At 42.8% G+C, this 22,217-nt stretch overlaps 2 protein-coding genes across 2 annotated transcripts in view; one reads left to right on the forward strand and one right to left on the reverse strand.

Annotated features, from left to right (window-relative positions):
• The window catches only part of RPL9 (ribosomal protein L9), a gene marked incomplete in the record, with an annotated part of 10,712 nt that extends 3,944 nt beyond the window's left edge, over window positions 1–6,768 (forward strand). The window contains 4 exon segments of the mRNA XM_015831960.1: window positions 2,161–2,293; window positions 3,755–3,835; window positions 4,158–4,269; window positions 6,657–6,768. Of these exon segments, the coding sequence (XP_015687446.1) occupies window positions 2,161–2,293; window positions 3,755–3,835; window positions 4,158–4,264 (321 nt within the window).
• Window positions 6,769–7,785: 1,017 nt separating this feature from the next.
• The window catches only part of KLB (klotho beta), an 18,045-nt gene continuing 3,613 nt past the window's right edge, over window positions 7,786–22,217 (reverse strand). Inside the window, exons 2-5 of the mRNA XM_029287301.1 lie at window positions 15,716–16,226; window positions 14,024–14,292; window positions 11,482–12,598; window positions 7,786–8,186 (exon numbers count right to left, since the gene is read on the reverse strand). Coding sequence (XP_029143134.1) covers window positions 7,786–8,186; window positions 11,482–12,598; window positions 14,024–14,292; window positions 15,716–16,226 — 2,298 coding nt within the window. The remainder of the gene's footprint in view (window positions 8,187–11,481; window positions 12,599–14,023; window positions 14,293–15,715; window positions 16,227–22,217) is intronic.

Below are 22,217 nucleotides of genomic sequence, written 5' to 3' on the forward strand. Positions count from 1 at the left end.
CACAAGTCATCAAAGGGCCAAGTTTGAAGACCCCTGTCTTAAATCTAACAAACAAAATGGAGGCTGGCTGAGGAATTCTGGGAGTTGAAGTCCACAAGTCATCAAAGGGCCAAGTTTGAAGACCCCTGATCTTAGCATACGACGGATAATTCCTGAACATTATTCCTTCTTCGGTGTCCCTGTGATCCTGACAATATATTGAACTTGAGTGTGTAAAACAATAACATTGGCAAATCGCTGGAAGCAGCTGCTACGGTTGCAGTAGCTCGACAAGTCATTGTGGTGTCAGAAATTGTTGCCGTCAGGCAGCGGCTTGAACTGATCTACACATTGCACAATTATTTGTTAGCCGTGCAGCCGTGTTCGTCTTCTCCTGCGCGCTTTGGATAAAGAAGTGTTGCATTTTGTGAAGCCGGCTTTGGTTTAGTGAAATGGTCCCGTTTTGTGTCACCGGGACGTGACAGGTGTTCTGCAGCTGGAAATCTTTTTGTGAACAAGCATGCCCTCGGGTGGGGATCAAACTGGCTCTCAGTGCAGGGATGTTCTGCTCTGTGGCTTGCTGGGGATATGGATCGTAGGGGACCACTCGGGTCTAGACCACCGATCAGAATTTGATCCGTTGCAGCATCTTGTCACAATTCAGTCACCAACAAAAGTTTACATCTTAGGAGATCTCTGTCTATTCCCTTTCACTTCCGCATTGTGTTATCTTTCTTCGTAAGTTGAGTCCAGCCCTGATTTTTCTTTTTAAGTAGCGGAAAGAACCCCGGGAAACAACATTTGGTTGAAATTGGTATAAAGATGCATTATGGTGAAAAAAGTAAGGTTCTACATTTAGGCAAGAAAAGCCAACTGTACAGGTATAGTATAGGGGGGGTACCTTGCTCAATAGTAGTAACTGTGAGAGGGATCTTGGAGTCCCAGTGGACAATCCCTTAACCGTGAGCCAGCCGTGTGCTGCAGCTGCCAAAAAAGCCAACACAGTGCTGGGCTGCATTAACAGAGGGATAGAATCAAGATCTCGTGAAGTGTTAATACCACTTTACAAGGCCACACTTGGAATACAGCATCCAGTTTTGGTCACCGCGATGTAAAAAAGATGCTGAGAATCTAGAAAGAGTGCAGAGAAGAGCAACAAAGATGATCAGGGGACTGGAGGCTAAAATGGTTGCTGGAATTGGGTATGTCTAGTTTAACGAAGAGAAGGACGAGGGGGGACAGGATAGCAGTGTTCCAATATCTCAGGGGCTGCCCCAAAGAAGAGGGAGTCAAGCTGTTCTCCAAAGCCCCTGAAGGCAGGACGAGAAGCAACGGATGGAAACTAATCAAGGAGAGAAGCAACCTGGAACTAAGGAGAAACTTCCTGACAGTTAGAACAATTAGCCAGTGGAACAACCTGCCTCCAGAAGCGGTGAATGCTCCGACACTGGAATTTTTAAAGAAGAGACTGGACAGCCATTTGTCTGAAATGGTATAGGGTTTCTGCCTGAGCGGGGGGTTGGACTAGATGACCTCCAAGGTCCCTTCCAACTTTATTATTATTATGGATCATCGCAGTCAGCCAGATGTTCAGACTGGATTTGGCATTTTTTATTATTATTATTATTATTATTATTATTATTATTAATCTAAGAATAGTTTTGTTAGCTACCGTTGAGTCAGGTTTGATTCTTTGTGTGTGCTCTCATCTATAAAGTAATTACAATGTAATTACAGCTTAGTGTTATAATATCTTGGCTCATTAGAAATATACAAATAGTTGCAAATTGCCTAGAAAATCGTCAATGTAGTGAAATGTTCCAGAATTGTAAACGTTTTCAGGGATTAAAAAAAAAGTTGACTGTACTTACGTACTGGAATTGCGATTAATTTTTCTGGTGTTTTTTTCCCCCAACGAAAATCGACGCACAACTGTTTACCACCCCATTGTCTTTTCTCGACCGTTGGCAAGCGTGCTAAACGTCGGTACACGTTTTGTACTAGTTCCCCCAGTGTAACCATTCAAGGAATTTTGAACTCGAATTTTGCGTTTTATGCTGGCACGTCGATTCAAGTCGACCCCTCGACGAGTAAAACCCTGCTCGACCCCATTTACTTCCGGATCCTAAATTGTAGGACATTTGGTTTCTTCGGTGTGTAACCCGTGTGTTATCATTTCAGGGCTTTCGTTACAAGATGAGGTCTGTGTACGCCCACTTCCCCATCAACGTAGTTATTCAAGAAACTGGATCCCTGGTCGAGATCCGTAACTTCCTTGGGGAGAAATATATCCGACGGGTACGCATGAGGGCAGGTAAGGAGCTTGTTCACCTCGACGTGAGTTAAAATGGGAGATGTGAATTCTAGTATAGTTGCAGGAACTGGGCATGGCTAGTCTAGTGAAGAGAAGGACCAGGGGAGACAGGATAGCGGTCTTCCAATATTTGAGGAGTTGTCACAGAGAAGAAGGGGGTCAACTTATTTTCCGCAGCACCTGAAGGCCGGACAAGGAATAAGGGATGGAAGCTGATCAAGGAGAGATTCAACCTAGAAATAAGGAGAAATTTTCTGACAGTGAGAACAATCCACCAGTGGAATAGATGTCGTGTGAGCTTCATCACTGGAGATGTTCAAGAAGAGGCTGGACTGGCGTCTGTCAGAAATGGTGTAGGGTCTCCTGCTTGGCCCGGCTGAGGAATTCTGGGAGTTGAAGTCCACAAGTCATAAAAGGGCCTCGTTTGAAGACCCCTGGTGTAAGGACTCCTGCTTGGGCAGGGGGTTGGACTAGATGATCTACAACAGTGGTTCTCAACCTGTGAGTCGGGACCCCATTTGGGGTCGATCGACCATTTCTTAGGGGTCACCAAGCAAGGCTGTCCGCCTTTTTTTTGTCCGCCATTTTTTTTCCCCTTTTCCGGCGGGTGCCTTACCTCCCTTGGGCTGGGCCAGCTGGTGGTCGGCCTGCTCCGTCTCTGCCGCTTGCCAGCTATGCCTCGGCCGGCGCAGGGGGCGGAACCACGCATGCGCGGTGCTCCCGGGCAGGGAAAGTCCTCGACTTATGACCGGTTGGGTAGTCCTTGACTTACGGCCGGTTTAGTCCTCGACGTACGACCGGTTTAGTCCTCGACTTACGACCGTTTGGGGTCACGGCATTAAAAAGGTTGAGAACCACTGGACTAGATGATCTACAAGGTCCCTTCCAACTCTGTTAGTCTATTCTATTACTCTATGCTCGAGATCTGTGTTTTTCGAACTGGGTGGCTAGGGCATTCTGGGAGTCGAAGTCCACCCATCTGAAGTGTTTGCCAAGTTTGAAAATGTCTGCTTTAGAGGAATCTTGGGATAGTCTGAAAAGCTGATAGATATACTGATTTCATTAGTTTTACAAACAGGTTTTACGCTACGTCAACCACAGATTTTTTTTTTTTTTATTTTGATACAACTATGGAATTGTCAAGGCGGTACTCATGGCCTTGTGTGTTTTATAGCTAAACGTAGAAAACTCGGAGCATTTTGAATTTGAATACTGCACAAGTGTGTCCTTTGTTGTGATGCATACTCGTTGTGGACCGATACTTTTGTAATGCTTATTCTGGCTTTGCTAGGAAGTTTCCTTTGAAGGGAAACAAATTCTTGCTTTTGAAAGGCAAAATACAGTGAGCGCACTAATAATGTATTTTTTTTAAGTTGGACATCAGCTTCTTTGAATACGTTTTCATTTCTTTTTTTTTAGTAATAATCTTTTCTAAAATATTCTTTTTTCCCCTACTTTTAGGTGTTAATTGTGCAGTGTCGCAAGCCCAGAAGGATGAACTGATCCTTGAAGGAAATGACATTGAATTGGTATCTAACTCTGGTGTGTCATTTGAGCTTTGTATTCCATTTTGTGCCATTGCTAAGTTTGTGTTACGTCATGCAAAGCATTTGGAAACTGTTTAAATAAATCTGAAGATCAGGGAAATTCTATTGTTATTCTTAACAGGGTGCTCTAATGTTTTGCTCTGTGCTTTTTTTTTTTTTACAGTTACCTGGCTACAAATGACTTCTTCATTTGGCTTTGCCATCTAATTTGATTTGATTGTAGCCCTAGCTTTTGTTAAATCAGTTGTTAAATCTGGAGGGGGTAACTATGTTGTCATTCCAAACTAAATAGGACTATCTTTGTTTGTTTTTTATAGCTGCCTTGATCCAGCAAGCCACAACTGTCAAGAATAAAGATATAAGAAAATTCTTAGATGGTATCTACGTCTCCGAGAAGGGAACAGTACAACAAGCCGATGAATAAAACAAGTTAGTGACATTCTTTTTTTTAAAAAAAAACATAATTCCATGTGCTCTACGTGAAATACAAATAAGCAAAATATCCTGGATTAAGTTTGGCTATTCAGAGCAGGGGCATTCATTGAATTTTTATTTCAACTCGTCTCAAGTCACGAGCCTCTGAGATGCTATATGTTACTGGACCATTTCTGAGGATATTGTTTAGCAACTAGACATAGCTGTTTACCAAGTTGTAGCTTCCATTATAGGGGATACATGCCGGATGACTGATTTAATAGTCTGGGATGTGGGGAAGTGATAAGATAGTTTTTCGGGTCTGGTGTACAGTAGATACCCTGCTCATCAAGTGATTTACGAGCGCCATTTGTGTAAGTTACCATTTGGGAAATAGATAGATAGATAGATTAGATAGATGATAGATAGATAGATAGATAGATAGATAGATAGATAGATAGATAGATAGATAGATAGATAGATAGATAGATAGATAGATAGATAGATAGATACTGTAGATATAGATATTCACACATATACATACACACACACACCATATGTTAGAACAATGAGGTGTTGCTCATAAAATCACAGGTACTTGGAAAGGCATCAACATTGTCTTCTTCATCTGAAAAGTGAATAATTGAGAAAGGTTATTTCTCATTTTAGCTTGTGTTTGATTGAAATAGACAATGAGGAAAGCATTAATTACGGCCATTTGAATTTGACTTGCTCGTTATTAGAGGAGGTATAGTCCCAATGTTAAGAATAGTCCACTGCCTGGAATATGGATAGGCTTTACATCCACTTTTATAGACAGATATAAGTGGGTCCAGAATAGTAGACTTGGAAGGGACCTTGAAGGTCTTCTAGTCCAGCCCCCTCAAGCAGGAGACCTTATGCCCTTTCAGACAAATGGCTGTCCAGTCTCTTCTTAAAAACTTCCACTGTTGGCGCATTCACCGCTTCTGGAGGCAGATTGTTCCACTGGTTAATTGTTCTCACTCTCAGGAAGTTTCTCCTTAGTTCTAGGTTGCTTCTCTCTTTGGTTAGTTTCCATTCGTTGCTTCTTGTCCTGCCTTCAGGCACCTTGGAGAATAGGTTGAACCCCTCTTCTCTGTGACAGCCCCTCAGATACTGAAATACTGTTATATCACACACACACACACACACACACACACATGGTCCTTCTTTTCACTAGACTAGCCATACCCAAATTCTTGCAACAGTTCTTCGTATCTAGGGTGAAGATGAACCTTTATTGAATTCAATTCAATTCATGAGCACCATAGAAACACACCTTAATAGTTTTCTTGACGATGGTTCTTTGTGATTGCCCTTCCAGGCTGTTTTTCACCTTTTCAGTCTTGCTTACAATTCCTTGATGACTTTTTCTATCCAACTGCTGACTATGTTTAGTTCTAATTAGCCTTTTGAGACTTGTCAAATTTGTAATGCCATTGATGTATATCATATGGTTTAAGACAGGGGTAGGCAACCTCGGCTCTTTTATGACTGGTGGACTTCAACTCCCAGAATTCCTGAGCCAGCCACGCTGAGGGGAAAGGGAGAGGTTTCCAATCTGAGCCATGCTGGCTCAGGAATTCTGGGAGTTGAAGTCCACGAGTCATGAAGGGGCCACGGTTGCCTACCCCTGACCTAGAGGAACATATGAAAGCATAATTAATGTTAATTAATGTAGACTTTTATTAGTTTAGAGCAGGGGTAGGCAACCTTGGCTCTTTTATGACTCGCAGACTTCAACTCCCAGAGTTCCTGAACCAGCATGGCTCAGCTTGGAAACCTCTCCCTTTCCCCTCAGCATGGCTGGCTCAGGAATTCTGGGAGTTGAAGTCCACGAGTCGTAAAAGAGCCAAGGTTGCCTACCCCTGGTTTAAGACGAAGTAAAAGAATATTGTCTCGCCTCCTGACCCAAAACAGTAAATTATGATTTACATCTGAGATGATTGTTCAGCATTTGTGGTGATGAAATGGATAAGTTCTCCCGCCCTTCCTTGCTTTAAAATATTTTCTAAAATCTTTGAAAAACACAAGTATTTTAGAAAAATCTGAAATATCCAATAATCCCGTCTGTTGATAGGGATATTTATCTGCTGATATATATATTCACTCCACAGACCGATACTATCAGTTGATTTTTTTTTTCATTGGTTTGCCTTTATTTAACAAAACAGACAATGAGGAAAAAGAGCAAAAATGCATCAGAACAACATAAACATATATGTAAGAGCTTCTCATACACGCAAAGACATCTATAAAATATCACACCACAGTACTCTTTATCGGCTTATCTTGAATATGTTTGTCAGAGAATGGAAATGAAGTTATTTTCTTGATATATTTTTTTCTGCTTCAACAATAAAACATTTTTATGGTTTTAGGTCCTGACATGGCAAACTGGGGACATGACACATCTTGCAATATGGTGTTTCCTATTTGAACTGAACAGTCTCAGATTGTTTTGAGAAAAATAAAAAAACCCTAATCTTTTAATATCCTGTATTTTGTGATTGAGCATGGGATAGCCTTTGAGTCGCTGTTAATTTTGAGAATGGACTGCTCAGTTGCCCATCACAACACAAACACGGTAAGATAAATTATCTTTAGGTTGCGCTGTGAATCTTTTCAGGTTTTTCATATACTTTAGGAGTTACATCTGAGAGTCTCACACGCTAAGACAGTGGAATAATATTATTTATCTTCAGTCCATTCGGAATCTGGAATCGGTTGGTTTAATTCAAATCGTGAGATATTTCAGGTCTTTTCCCAAAACTCCGCTTCTTTCTTATTTTGGAACTGAATTAAAAGCTACAATCTCACCATTAAACTCCGATTACCTAATTGAATTTTTTTTGGGGGGGTGGGAGAGACAAAAGGGGAGGCGAGCATTAGTGATAGATGTTAATACATGCTGGTATTGAACCAACTTGGATTGCAAAAAATGAAATAAAGGCTCTCGTAAGCGTTCCATCTATAAACCACAGCACATACACACACACCCAGGAGAATTATACCTGAGAAACGCGAAGACATTTCTTGAAAAAGTGCACGCTTCTAAAAAAAATCTTGTCATTTCAAACTGAACTACATAGTTTATCCCAATAGACCCAACAGAAACACTTTGGTTGAATTCTGATTAAAATAACGAACCAACATGCGTGCTTTTTTAATAGTTCACTCTCGCGTGGAGGTGTGCAAGACTTAACAGTAGGTGGAATAGCTTCCGTTGGACTGGATTGTATAATCTATATTAATCAAGAGGCTGAAGAAAAGGAATAAGGCTAGTTTGGACTGGACACCAGGTTCTCTGTAGTAAGCAGCCAGAAATCTCTTAAGGCAGAGAAGAAGAATGTAGAGTGAATCCTTGGTAAAAAAAAAAACCAAAGTGTGGTTCTGTGTCAGAATCCTGAATTGGGCATTCTGATTGTAAGTATCTTGCTGGACAAGAATAGGAGTGTTTCCGCTAATTTTTTCTGATCCTTGTTGGCAAATGGACAAAAGAAAACAGTTCTATATCTGGCTAGGGACTTTCTTAGCTTTCGTTTCAACAGAAAGACCAAAGTGCTGGAAGTATTTTGACCAGTGTTGTTTTCTTTTCTTTCGTTTATGAAAAGCAACGATACTTAGAAGCGTCACTAGTGTAGCCAGAAGGCAGCATCCGAGAAAGATTAGCGGCTTTTCCCGAACGAAAAGCAGGCAGAGGGTGCAGGGAGCCGTGTCCGTTGTTTGTTGGCCGCATTTATCTGTCGGCTCGGTGGGGAAGCCGTTGTTGCAGATCAGCTGATTGTAGAATTGGACGGAAGCCTTGGCCTGGAATTCGGCATTGAAGAATCCGATTTTGGGTTTGGCGACTTCGTCCGTGAGCTTAAATCCAAAGTAGCCTTTGAGGTTGACTTTGTCGACGCGGTAAGCTGAAAAGGACAACAAAACCTCACGTTAATGGCGTATTTCTGCGTGAACCGAAAAGCCGTCCCATAGTATTTGGAAAGGAAAAAATGGGTGTTAAACTCATTTAAACTCTATTTTTTTTTCTCTGAAGGGACAACCTTGCCTGGATTTCTGTAAGGTTTTTTTTAAAAAAGTATTTTGTTGGTGTTAATAATACAATTAACGTTTTTTCTAGCTTTCAAGAATTAAGAGAACATCTTCGTATTCATTATGATTTCTTGTCACGACGCATAGATTACTTTGAGGCAGGAGCATTGCTTTAAAAATAATTCTTACCGTCTCTCGCTTGTCATTTTTATCAGTTTCTTCCTCTCCTTAAATAATAGTTGTGTTACAGGTGGTCCTCGACTTAACAACAGTTCATTTAGTGACCGTTTGAAGTTAAGTGACTTTTGACCGCTGCAGCATCCTTATAACCGCTGCAGCATCCCCGTGGTCATATGGTCAAAATTCAAAGCCTTGGCAACTGACTAGTTCACGACAGTTGCACTGTCCTAGGTCATTTGGTTCCCTCTTTTGCAACCACCTGATAAGCAACGTCAATGGCGGAAGCCAGATTCGCTTAACAGTCGTTTTACTAACTTATCAGCTTCAGGATTCGCTGAATGGCGGTGACAAGAAAGGTCGTAAAATGGGGTAAAACTCACTTAACAAATGTCTGACTTAGCCACAGAAATTTTGGGCTCAATTGTGGTCGTAAGTCGAGCACTGCCTGTATACCCTATAACAGTGGTGGCGAACGAATGGCACGCGTGCCAGAGGCGGCACTCGGAGCCCTCTCTGTGGGCACACGCACCGTCGTCCCAGACCCGCCTCCCATGGCCCCCTCCTCACCAGCAGCCCCCCCAGAGAAGAGTTGCCCCCGGGCGCGGCCCATGCAAAGCAACGCAGCCAAGGACATGGTAGCCAGGCAGCGGGGACAAGACTCCGCCCTTGCACCTCATTGCACGCAGATGATGTTGCAGGGTGCGGGTGGAGGGCGTGGCCATCATGGCGCTGCTGGGCTGCCTGGGTGATCTGTGGAGGTGGTGGGTGGCGCAGCGGACGGGGTGGGGGGTGGTTTTGGGGCACTCAGTCTCTAAAAGGTTCGCCATCACTGCCCTATAATATTCTTGGCATTTGGTAGACTGTAATCCTCAGAAATGTAAAGGTTTGTTAAGCTTTGACCACACAAAGATTGTTGGTAATTTGCTTACGTGACACTTCTTAATCCTGCTCTCTCACTCTATTCTGCTACCTCTCGTCTTTTAATACCATTTGTTATCCCTCACAATTAAAATACAGAGCTTTTGCAGAATTTCACGTTCTTCTCTCCTAAATCAATCCTTCAAGTTGCTATGACTTTCGCAATAATCTTTGGCAACAAATTAAACTGGAAAGCCACTGGATTTATTCCACACTAGCTGTACCTGGCCACGCGTTGCTGTGGCTCAGTCCGGTTAAATGGAAAAGAAAGAATTGGAAATTTGGAAATCGTAAATGGATCGTAAATCGGAAACATTGAAATGGAATCGTAAAATCGTAGCGTGTGTTGCTTTTACGTCCAACAGATGGCGCTGTTTTTCAAAAACATGTTTTACCTGTCACAGGTGTGACATCTATATAATAGTAGGTATATAAAAACGCGCGTGTATTCGAATGCAACGTTGTGTCAAAATTTCAAAGCAATCAGTGAAGAACTTTCGTAGATTTAAGATTTTGAACAAATGAACATTTACATTTTTATTTATATATAAGATAAGATAGAGATAGAGATGGATTGAGCTGATTTAAGAGTACAAAGCTAAATTCCATTAAAGCTTCACAGCTTTATCTCGGGGCGTTCTCGTTCTGCTAAGTAGAACAAAGTGTGATAATCAGAAAACTATACCTTTATTCAACCACTTGTATCAGATTCTGACATTTGCATTTTGTTAAAAGCGAGGAGCAGTCAGCCTTATCGTCCTCTCATTTTTATTTTATCTATTTTTATCTCGTCTTTATTCAAGCATACCTATTATTTTTTTTCTTCCTCCTGCCGTCCTCACAATATCAACCCTTGTGAGCTGGTTTGGACTGAAATGTCTTTCATTATCAGTCTTGATTTCCGATCACATATTTCAAAAGTCCAAGTGATTAAAAAAAAAAGATACGATTGCTGAAAAGATATTAGTCAGTGTTGTATTTTATTGCTCCGGCTATTGTTTTGTAGATGTTGCTATATCAAACTAAATATATATTTTTGGATGGAGTAATCTGGTATTTTTTTTATTTATTTTTTTTAGAAAGTTATCAACTGTATGATGAAAAATAATTTGACAGTATCACTTGGAAAACATAGTTGCTGAAGTCAGCTTTAAAGCTGACCAAAAAAAAAAAATTACTTTGGGCAGGATTGTGTACAGTTCTACAGAAATGAATTACCTCTAGTAAAGGATGGTGTGTGTTTGTGTGTGCGTGAGACGTTTGGCCTGGATTTGCTGAATATAATGGGAACAACTCTTTTCAATTTACGGCTCACCAGAAATGCTAGACAGTAATCCAGCCAGCACAACACACGTCGTTTAACACATCTGAAGAGCAGTAGGGATGGGAAGCCTCGTTTAGGACCTGAAGTGTAAAGAACAAATCAAACACACCACCGTTGTGCCAAGCACAGCACAACATGTGTGAATGAATCCTTTGCTTCCATTTTAGACACTGTAGGAGGGAAGGCGTGTTAATCTAGCAGCCAAAAATCAGGAAGCTGAGGTTTTTACCCATTACAACTAAAATCATTAATTGACATGGTACCCTATCTTGTGTGTACTATCTTGTGTGTACCCATAATCTCCATAATCAAGATGTTTTCCTTACAAAAGGTTATGCCTTTTAATGAAAATGTGTTGGTCTGATTCACTGCTAGCAGACCTCTTCTGATTCCTGTCCCCAGTGTGATGTTTTGATGCTAAAAATGGCCATCCAGTAGACCAGGGGTCTTCAAACGTGGCAATTTTAAGACTTGTGAACTTCAACTCCCAGAATTTCTCAGCCAGCCGGGCAGTTGAAGTCCACAAGTCTTAAAAGTTGCCAAGTTTGAAGACCCCTGCAGTAGACTCGCACGCTACAGAAAACCTAACAATTATTCCAGTCTATAAAAATAGTGTGTCTTCCCTTGAAGCGGTTTCATCCCTTCTGCGCAAAGGAGATGCAGTCAAGCAGCCCTCTTTAAAGTTTGCTAAACCAATCACAGGACACTTCTGAATTAACGGGATGAGCATCAGTTCACCATCTCCTCACCTTTAAACGCTTCCTGCACGTACTTTCCGATGTAGTATTTTCGGAGCTCGTCGTTGTCGTTCGACAGGTCCTCGATCCCGCTAGCCGTGAGGTAAATGTCCGTATCGCCGTAACGCCGACGGATCCAGTTCAGGGCTTTGCGTAACCCCCAAGGCACCACGGCGGAGCGAAAGGGGGAACTGAGGTAGGTGAAATCTTGCACGAGTTGAATGTCCTGGTCGAATTCATACCGGCTCCCGTTCTTCGAATCGTGGGCCACGAATCTCGTGGTGAAGTGATTCACGGCGATAAAATCGGCAGCCCCCCGAACCAGCTGCTTCTCTCCCTTGGTGAAAAAGGGCAAAAAGGAACTGGAGAGGCCTTGGCCTTTTTTGTAACCGAGATATTTCCTCATGGCTGGGGGATAGTCCCCCGTCTTCAGCAGAGGGTCTAAAAACCAGGCCATCTCAAACTGGAGGAACCTCTCGGCCGCTTCCAAGTGGCTATCGAAATAAGGATTGGCAGGTTCCGCCCAATCGCAGTGCAGAGACAGAGACACCTGACCCCGCTGGGAAGACCGATACCGCTTATCGTAGACCTGCCAAGCCGTGGCGTGAGCCATCAGCAAGTTGTGAGCTGCCTGGTACGTGTCATTGCTGCTGCCGTTGTAAACGTCACTGAACCGATTTGGCTCGTTGACGGTGATCCAGAATTTAACCAAGTCTCCAAATTCCTGGAAGCACTTTTCGGCATAAGTTCTAAATGCCCGGACGGTGGATTGATTCAACCAACCGCCGTGTTGAAGTAAAGGACCCGGCAGGCTTAGTGACTGATAGGTCGGATAGTACAAGGTCACCACGGGCTTCACATTGAGCTTGAGCGTCTCGCTAATCAGACATCGGTAATACCGAAGGACTTGGCGGTTAAGGGACAGCAGATCGCCGCTGGGGAGGAGCAGCGACCAATTGAAGGCGAATCTGTAATGAGTGACCTTCATTCGTGACAGCAGTTGAAGATGTGTTTTAAGGCTGGTGAAGTCCGTGCACTGAACTGGCCGGGTTTTCAACTTCACTCCCTTCACCTGATAGAATTTTCCGTCGCCGGAGACGTTCCAGAGATACAGGTTAGGGTCACAGAACTGAGGAGAAGAAGCTAAGGATTCTGCCTGTAGACGAGAATTAAGATTAAGAAAGGAATGTTGATTTACATACGTGGCTTTCCTCCTTCCCAATACATCTAGGAGTCGTTATTTTAGATTTAGGACGTTGGCAAGAGCAGTTAAGAGCATGATCTGAAGAGCATCCCGGTCTGTTCCTCTAATACAGGGTGGCCTCTAAGACAGTGGTTCTCAACCTTTTTAATGCCGCGACCCCAACTGGTCGTAAGTCGAGGACTAAGCCAGTCGTAAGTCGAGGACTACCCAACCGGTCGTAAGTCGAGGACTTTCCCTGCCCGGGAGCGCTGCGCATGCGTGGTTCCGCCCCCTGCGCCGGCCGAGGCGTAGCTGGCAAGCGGCAGAGACGGAGCAGGCTGACCACCAGCTGGCCCAGCCCAAGGGAGGTAAGGCACCTGCCGGAAAAGGGGAAAAAATGGCGGACAAAAAAATGGCGGACAGCCTTGCTTGGCGACCCCCGTGAAATGGTCAATCGACCCCAAATGGGGTCCCGACCCACAGGTTGAGAACCACTGCTCTAAGAGGAGGATATCTCTAGCATGGACAAAGTGCAGCCCTTCTGAGGCAACGTCTGAAGCTATTGCTCCATCTGCTGATTCAACCATGGTGGGAAGTCATGGATGAACGTTAAGAGATCAATACATCTAGACAAGGCCATATAAAAAGATGAGCTGGGATGTTGGTCTGCAAAGAACATTCAGCTTTGCCTCCTCTCCCCATCCATCAGAGGCAGGGAGGGTCGTTCTGAATTAATGTCTGGACCCAACAACATACTGCATGAAGGACAAGAAATCCATATATCTAGGCAAGGTCAAGGTCTTTTTGGTCTTCACGTAGATGAAGGGTATTCAGCCTGTTCTGGAAAAGATTGCTTGGTCTTAAAAGAGAGATGGGAGACCACTGGTTACTCCACCAGAGTTATGTATTCTTATCTTGCTACGCCTGAGGTGGGTAATAGGTTTCTCAGTTGAAGCTTCTCCCATCTCTTGAACATATTTATGCCGTAAGAATAATCTATAAAGTAAGGATGTTTTCTCTAGTGGCGTTCCCGTATTTGGCGTTCTTTACAGCCCCAACTAATACTGGTTTTGTGCCTTGAGGGATGTGTGTTTCAAATTATAATCTTCTGATTTATACTCTACTCCTAATTGTATGTCTGGTTTTTTTTGAGCAAAGACCTTAAAAACCTATGGTTTGGGACATCATCAATAAACGATCTGGATTTTTAAAAAACAACCCTCAGATTTATAAAGGATAACTAACCATTGAGGGATAAGGAGGCATTCTGGTGTTTAATATTTGTAACATTTGGGGAAGACTCTAAATATACGTTTTTAATGAATTTTCTCCATCCCAAATAGTTGGAATCCTTGCTTTTAGGCTGCTTACCTTGATAACTGATTCGGTGATGCCCCAGAAAAAGTCCCGAGGAAATTGGCCTTGCAAAGTCCGGGTCGATTCTTCCGCAGGAAAGCCATTCTCCTGAATAATTTGCTTATAATAAAATGCAGATGACTTGGGGATCCGCTCCTTCGCTTTACTATTAAAGTCTACGTAAAACAATCCTCGCCGGGTGTTGAACATCTGTTGCCATTCAAATCCATCCAGGAGAGACCAAGACACGTAGCCAAACACCTCAATCTGATCGTATTTAATAGCTGCGCAAGGCAAATAAATAAAAAAATAATTGTCCAATTAACAAACTACGCCATGCACTCATCACAAAACTTTAAGCCAGCAAGGAAGGGTGGGAAAGGAATTCTCTTAGCAACTGCCTGGCTTGTTTGCCTATTTCCAATCTAAGGAATTATTTTTATTTTTGATGGGCAGCTATTTCTTCAAGACTAATTGGATGGGATCACATTAAGTCTGGTCCACCTCGTATCTTTTCACTTATTTCCCCCCCCCCTTTCTCCCCACTTCTGGAAAGCAATTTAAGGAAGGCATGGATTATTTTTATCACCAAAGATCTGGACCAGGGTTTTCTTCAGGTTTTTGCTATCAGGACTCTTTCCCACTTCTAAAAATTATTACAGAGGACCCCAAAACAGCTTTTGTTTACATAGGGTATGTTTATCAATGTTTAGCGCATTAAAAATCAAAACAGACACATTTGTAGAACATTTACTGAATCGGATAAAGATCCAAAACTATTAGATATTAACGTAGAAGTATTTTTCATTAAAAAAAACCCGTATACTGTATATTCTCTCAAATAATGAGAAGAGGGACATTGTTTTAAATTTTTGCAAATATCTTCAATGTCTGGCAAATAATAAATCTGCAGACATTTGAGATGGTCTTGGGGGACCCTGAGTAGTCCATGGACTGTACTTTAAGCGACGCTGATCTAGGCTAATTGCTTCCAAGAGCTTTTAATTTTGGTCAAAGGCCCATGGATGATCTCACCTAATATATATCATCAACCACTGGTCCCCAGATATTTCCTTCCAATGGACTGGAGGGATTGTCTTTAGGACTGCAGTGGGAGAGAAGAAAATTTGAAAGCTTCAGGTGATAATTTCACCTGCCGGCCTTTTAGCTGATGCTACCTGTAAATTACATTCTGCAAAGTTAGCTACCCGTCACGAATTTATCGCCCTATGTACAGGCAGTCCTCGACTTAACGGCCACAACTGAGCCCAAAATGTCTATGGCTAAATTTGTTAAGTGAGTTTTGCCCCATTTTACGACTTGTCTTGTCACAATTGCTAAGGGAGCCGCTGTAGTCGTTAAGCTAATAACACCGTTGTAAAGTGAATCCGGATCCTCCATTGACTTGGCTTGTCAGAAGGCTGTAAAACGTGATCGCGTCACTTGGGACGCTACCACCGTCGTAAATATGAGTCGCTCGCCAAGCGGCTGAATTTTTGATCACGTGACCGTGGGGATGCTGCAGTATTGTTAAGTGTGAAAAACGGACATCAGTCCCTTTTTTTCCCAGTGCCGTCGTAACTTGGAACGGTCACTAAATGAACTGTTGTAAAAGCCGAGGACTGCCTGTGGTTGACTCTTGTTAGATTTTCCGTGGTCTCATGTAAGTGGCCCTCGTTCAAATCCCCCCCCAATCGCCTTACACACCTTGCAAAACCTTATTAACAAAGTTCTTCATTAGGTAAATTGCCGTCGTGTCTTCTGTTGTCACATCCTTGTTGGTGAACCAGCCATTTTCCGCAATCAAGATCCTGGGAGGGTTGTATTCCGCTTTGATCCAGTTCAAAACTCCCCTCAAGTCGAGGGAGAAATTTTGGTCCATTTGGGGCACATTGCCCGGAGGTTTAAAGTTATTTGGCCCGAAGGAAAAGGCAAAGAAATCGGCGGTCCCTTTAAAATATTTCCTTTCGGTCGGCGTGACTTTTGGGAGCAGAAAGGGAAGTCCCATCTTCAGCTCTTCGGGGTAATCTCCATCTCCGTGTATCGGCTTCGCAAACCAGCCTAGGACATTTTGGATGGACAGCTGACACTTTTCAATATCGGATTCATTATTGATTTGACTCGGCTCAACCCAGTGAGATCCCAACGTGATCGATACAAAACCTCTCTGCTGGGGTCGAAAATGTCGGTCGTAATTATGCCAGACTTTTGCATGAGCCTAAGAGAGAGAAAAAATAAAATAACAGTCGGAGTTTAAATATATTACAGAGGTGAGCTGCAGTTTTTTGAAGAGCTGCAGATATATTTGTTTAGATGCGAACATTCAAATCCAGGTATTAATTATTGTTCATGATAACAGTGGAGCTAACAAAAAGACCAATAGGTTTATTATGGTATAGGATTTTATGAGCTAGCGTTTGGTTTATCACGTTAATTATCTGAAAAATTCAAGCATAATACATCTGTTAGCTCATTTGTGTAGAATTTATCGCTAGAGAAAGATTTTATTGATCAGCAATTTCCGTATGACAGGTGCATTTCTCCGTGAAATAACCCATATTCTTAGAAATGGAATCAGAAATGGGGAACAACTCTGGTGAATCAAGTATATATGGGTATTACAAGAATCTATTGATAGATCTCTGGAGGATTATGATAAAGACTTCTGATTTCTAAATGTAAAATAAAATCTTCAACTCAAGGTCGATCCTCAATGATTTCACGCATTCATCCGTGTTTGAGGGAGATACGCAGTTTAGAAATATGGAATATCAATAAATACTTTTCTTGGCAACAATACAGAATTTGTTGGCCACAATATTCTTTGGGGATGTTTATTCAGCTTCACAATTTAGCCTACAGCTTCAGTTCTCCTACCCCACTATTAATTCAGTCTGATCTTAACTTGTTGAGATCCATCAAACTGGCTATGTGCTACAACAAACTGGGTTATAAGACACTGTTAAGAGTATAAAGCAATTAACAATTTCAAAATTACTAACACCTCTGCATTCTAGTTAACCAGTAAGCTGCAGGCTACATTCTGCAGAAAAATAGCCTATAAACTCGTCAATGAGGACAGGCCTATGGAGATCACTGGCTTATAGTGAATATTGCAGGCCCCACCTTCATTCATTCATTCATCGCATTTATTTGCCACCCATCTTGTTTCACAATCGAAGGGCACTGGCGTCCTTCACAGAAAGACTTAAGAATGCTTCTGAACAATAAACTTACAATTACGTGTAACGTAATACGTAATACACATTTGCCGGCTTTGAAGACGGCAGCAAAATTTGGCAGATGAAGAGTTGCTGCACCTTCCCATCACCTAGCACAGGGGCCTTCAAACTTGGCCCTTTTGTGACTTGTGGACTTCAGCTCCCAGAATTCCCCAGTCGGCCATTTTGATGAAACTGCGGGCTTGGATCCAGACCAGGGGCCTTCAAACTTGGCCCTTTTGTGACTTGTGGACTTCAGCTCCCAGAATTCCTCAGTCGGCCATTTTGATGAAACTGTGGGCTTGGATCCAGACTAGGGGTCTTCAAACTTGGTCCTTTTGTGACTTGTGGACTTCAACTCCCAGAATTCCTCAGTCGGCCATTTTGATGAAACTGCGGGCTTGGATCCAGACCAGGGGTCTTCAAACGTGGCCCTTTTGTGACTTGTGGACTTCAGCTCCCAGAATTCCTCAGCCAGGCTGAGGAATTCTGGGAGTTGAAGTCCACAAGTCACAAAAGGGCCAAGTTTGAAGACCCCTGATCTAGTGCATAATATATGATTTAATCCTGAATCTGTCACAATTAAAACATCCACCCTTCCCTTTGGTATTGGGGTTCCCTGACCTCATGGGGCTATTGGATATATTTGACTTTTTAAGAACTTTTCTTCAGTATTCTCACAAAGTGGCATTTGGCACGCGTGGAGTACACGCGATCGGTGGTTTTTTTTTGAACTTGGCAACTTTAAGATATTGGACTTCCAACTGCCAGAATGGGTGCTGGCTGGGGAATTCTGGGAGTTGAAGTCCACACAAATTTGCCCAGTTTGAAAAAAAAACACTGCAAACTCGAGTAGAGGTTCCCCAACCTTTTGGGCACCAGGGACCGGTTCTGTGGAGAGAGGGTTTTGTGGTTTTGTGTGCTGCCTGCACCCCACAAATGGGGCTTTGCTTGTTTGTGCAGACTGGTTGCTGGCATGCCGCGGCCCGATACCGGTCAACGGACCGGAGGTTGGGGACCCCTGATCTAGAGGATGAATGCAGAATCCTCATAGTTATACTTCCCAGGACTCTTCCTTTCTCGTCAGCGTGTCTTTTTAAAGTAGAAATAAATATTTTTTTTTAAAAAGTCCAAGGTTGCGTATTTTTTTTTGTTCACTTGAAACCTGTTCTTGGTTTTGCAGCACGCCAGGTTTCCCACCTATTATTTTTTAATTACAAGGCAATTTAAAAAAAAATAAATGAAAAACCAAATGTGAACAAGGAACACGGCCGCTTCATTTTCAGCACCTCAGGAGCCCCTGATTATAAAAGTGAAGATTACTGGGGAATAGTGGCACATAAAATGGAGGGAAACTCACCAAGGAGAGAAGCAACCTAGAACTAAGGAGAAACTTCCTGACAGTCAGAACAATTAACCAGTGGAACAACCTGCCTCCAGAAGCGGTGAATGCTCCAACACTGGAAGTTTTTAAGAAGAGACTGGACAGCCATTTGTCTGAAATGGGATAGGGTTTCCTGCCTGAGCAGGTGGTTGGACTAGATGACCTCCAGGGTCCCTTCCAACTCTATTATTATTATTATTATTATTATTATTATTATTATTATTATTATTAATGACTTAATTAAGCTTTAACTATGTCCAACTAAAACACGACTTCGCAACTAACAACAACAGCTTAATGAAAAGAAGGACGAGGGGTGATATGATCACAGTCTTCCAATATTTGTGGGGCTACCCCAAAGAAGAGGGAGTCAAGCTATTCTCCAAGGTGCCTGAAGGCAGGACGAGAAGCAACGGATGGAAACTCACCAAGGAGAGAAGCAACCTAGAACTAAGGAGAAACTTCCTGACAGTGAGAACAATTAACCAGTGGAACAACCTGCCACCAGAAGCGGTGAATGCTCCAACACTGGAAGTTTTTAAGAAGAAACTGGACAGCCATTTGTCTGAAATGGTATAGGGTTTCCTGCCTGAACAGGGGGTTGGACTAGACCTCCAAGGTCCCTTTCAACTTTATTATTATTATTATTATTATTATTATTATTATTATTATTATTATTATTATTATTATACAAAAAAGTACTTAGGAACAGGCCGAAGGTCAGTTATAAAGTTTCTGGTAAATGTATTTGATTTATGGGACCCAATTTGGTGTCTTTTTCCGCCTTGGTCAGAGGTCGCCAAACCTGGCCACTTTTAAGACTTGTGGACTTCAACTCCCAGAATTCCTCAGCCAGCCATTAAAGTTGTCACATCTGGAGACCCCTGCCCTAGACAACGGCATCTTCTATGATGTGATTATTTGTGTTTGGGGCTTTTTTTTTTTGCTTTGGATAAAGAAGATCGCTCCCGACATAGAAAAGAAACACGGCAGGTGCCCCCATCTCCCACGTCCATGACTCAGCCAGGCAAGCCTGCGCAAACATTTATTTTGCAAGTTTTATCGGCGTAATATATATCTCCTTCCCCGAAGCAGGATGCAGCTCAAGAGTGGCAGAACAGGAACCAGAACTAGGACCAGCTGTCAGCCTTGAGAAAACATCTCAGGATGATAAATGTGGAAAATGTTAGTATCAGTTCTCGTAGTTCATCGTCTTTTTTCCAAGCATTAATCTAAGGTCTGGATGTCCACGTGAACCTCTGGGGTGGAGGATAATCCTGCTTCTATCACGGAGAGATGAATCACGCTGCTCATTAAATGCCGTAAGTAGTCCTGCATCCGTGCTTTCTGAAAATAGCACGCAATACATGGTGCTCCTCTGAATGCTTGAGGGGGGAAAAAGTGGCAAGAATAACAGTTGGAAGGGACCTTGGAGGTCTTCTAGTCCAACCCCCTGCTCAGGCAGGAAACCCTAGACCGTTTCAGACAAATGGCTGTCCAGTCTCTTCTTAAAAACTTCCAGTGTTGGAGCATTCACAACTTCTGGAGGCAGGTTGTTCCACTGGTTAATTGTTCTCACTGTCAGGAAGTTTCTCCTTAGTTCTAGGTTGCTTCTCTCCTTGATCAGTTTCCATCCGTTGTTTCTAGTCCTGCCTTCAAGTCCTTTGGAAAATAAGTTGACCCCATTCTTCTTTGGGGCAGCCCCTGAGATATTGGGGCACTGCTATCATGTCATCCTTCTCTTCATTAAACTAGACATCCCCAATTCCAGCAACCGTTCCTTATATCGAGCCTCCAGTCCCCTGATCATCTTTGTTGCTCTTCTCTGTACTCTTTCTAGAGTCTCAACATCATTTTTATATTGTGGTGACCCAAACTGGATGCAATATTCCAAGTGTGGCCTTTCCAGGGCACTCTCAAGTGGTACTAACCCAAAACCCACAACCACACCAAAAAGACACAAAAGGCTTGTCAGAAATCAACCGAGAGAAGGTGGCGGGTACTCTTAACAAACCTGGCCGCTTTTAAGAAGTTGGCCTTCAGCTCCCAGAATGCATCCTGGTTGGGGAATTCTGGGAATTGAAGTCCACCTAGTCTGGAGTTTGTACTTCCGTTCGGATTTTATAAGAGGCGCTCCGAAGCTGGGGCGTTTCAAATATATGGCTGCAATTCCCAATCTCGTGGGCAATGGGAAGAATTCTGGGAGATGCGATGCCAAAATGAATTCCTCCGACATCTGCAATTGCTTCTTAATCTGTCCTCAGTTTGACATCTTGAGAACAAGGGAGAATATTCAGTAGGCAATGGGAATATAATCAATCAATAGCAACGTAGCCTAATAATCGACTGCGTTAATTTTTGCATAATCTGTTAATGCTCAAGTTCTGCTTACTATTTTCTCAACAAACAAAAAAAAACACACGGTAGAATGGATGACAATATTTTCTCGCCAAGGAAGATTTGAGCCATGTGTATCTTTTTTATTCCCTGAATTTTGTGTATTTATACAGGAGTCCTACTCCTGCAGATACTAACACTTAATTCTGAGATAACGCAGGCATACAACTGTAGCCCTGAAACCCTTTTCAAGTACTGTGTGTGAGTGGAAGATGCCAGGTAACAGTTAATTGCTGTTGAGTGTTGATTAACAGCCCGAGGAAAGGCAAAAGTTTTATCTTGCACCGCCTTCCCTGTTGTGGAACAGGACCTGGGTTAGTTAGCCAAGTCCTGCATTTGAAACTAACTCAGCCCAGAATCTACTCGAGATAATACCTTACTCCAAGTAGAAACCGTGGAGCATGTGCAAACTCCAATGATTGTAAGATAACTTTTATCCGCACGACGTTGTAAGCAATTCACAACAAGCACTCTTCCCTGACAAAACGCATTTCCATGGAGGAAGAGAATAAGAGGTGGAAAGTAAAGACGGGATGGAGCATCATAAAAACGGCCAAGAAACATCCCAAAATAGGAACTTTTCGCACATTCCATTTGTCAGGACCGTTCAAAAGTCTTCAGAGCTCTACTCGGCATCCAGTTACTTCGTTCTGGGGTAATCTGAGCGCTTCCGGGGCGCCATAGCAGAAGAATAGATGGGGAACTCATCAAATTTGCAGACTACACCAAGCTGGCAGGAATAGCCAACACTCCAGAAGACAGGCTTAGGATACAGGAGGACCTGGACAGACTGGAACACTGGGCGCTCTCTAACAAAATGAAATTCAGTGGTGAAAAAAGTAAGGTTCTACATTTAGGCAAGAAAAACCAAATGCGCAGGTATAGTATAGGGGGTACCTTGCTCAATAGTAGGAACTGTGAGAGGGATCTCGGAGTCCTAGTGGACAATCCCTTAAATACGAGCCAGCCGTGTGCTGCAGCTGCCAAAAAAGCCAACACAATGCTAGGCTGCATTTACACAGGGATAGAATCAAGATCATGTGAAGTATTAATACCACTTTACAAGGCCTTGGTAAGGCCACACTTGGAACACGGCATCCAGTTTTGGTCACCACGATGTAAAAAAGATGCTGAGACTCTAGAAAGAGTACAGAGAAGAGCCACAAAGATGATCAGGGGACTGGAGGCTAAAGCATATAAGGAACGG

The sequence above is a fragment of the Protobothrops mucrosquamatus genome, unplaced genomic scaffold (genome assembly GCF_001527695.2).
Source record: "Protobothrops mucrosquamatus isolate PMUCROS unplaced genomic scaffold, P.Mucros_1.0 scaffold_292, whole genome shotgun sequence".
Lineage (NCBI taxonomy): Eukaryota > Metazoa > Chordata > Lepidosauria > Squamata > Viperidae > Protobothrops > Protobothrops mucrosquamatus.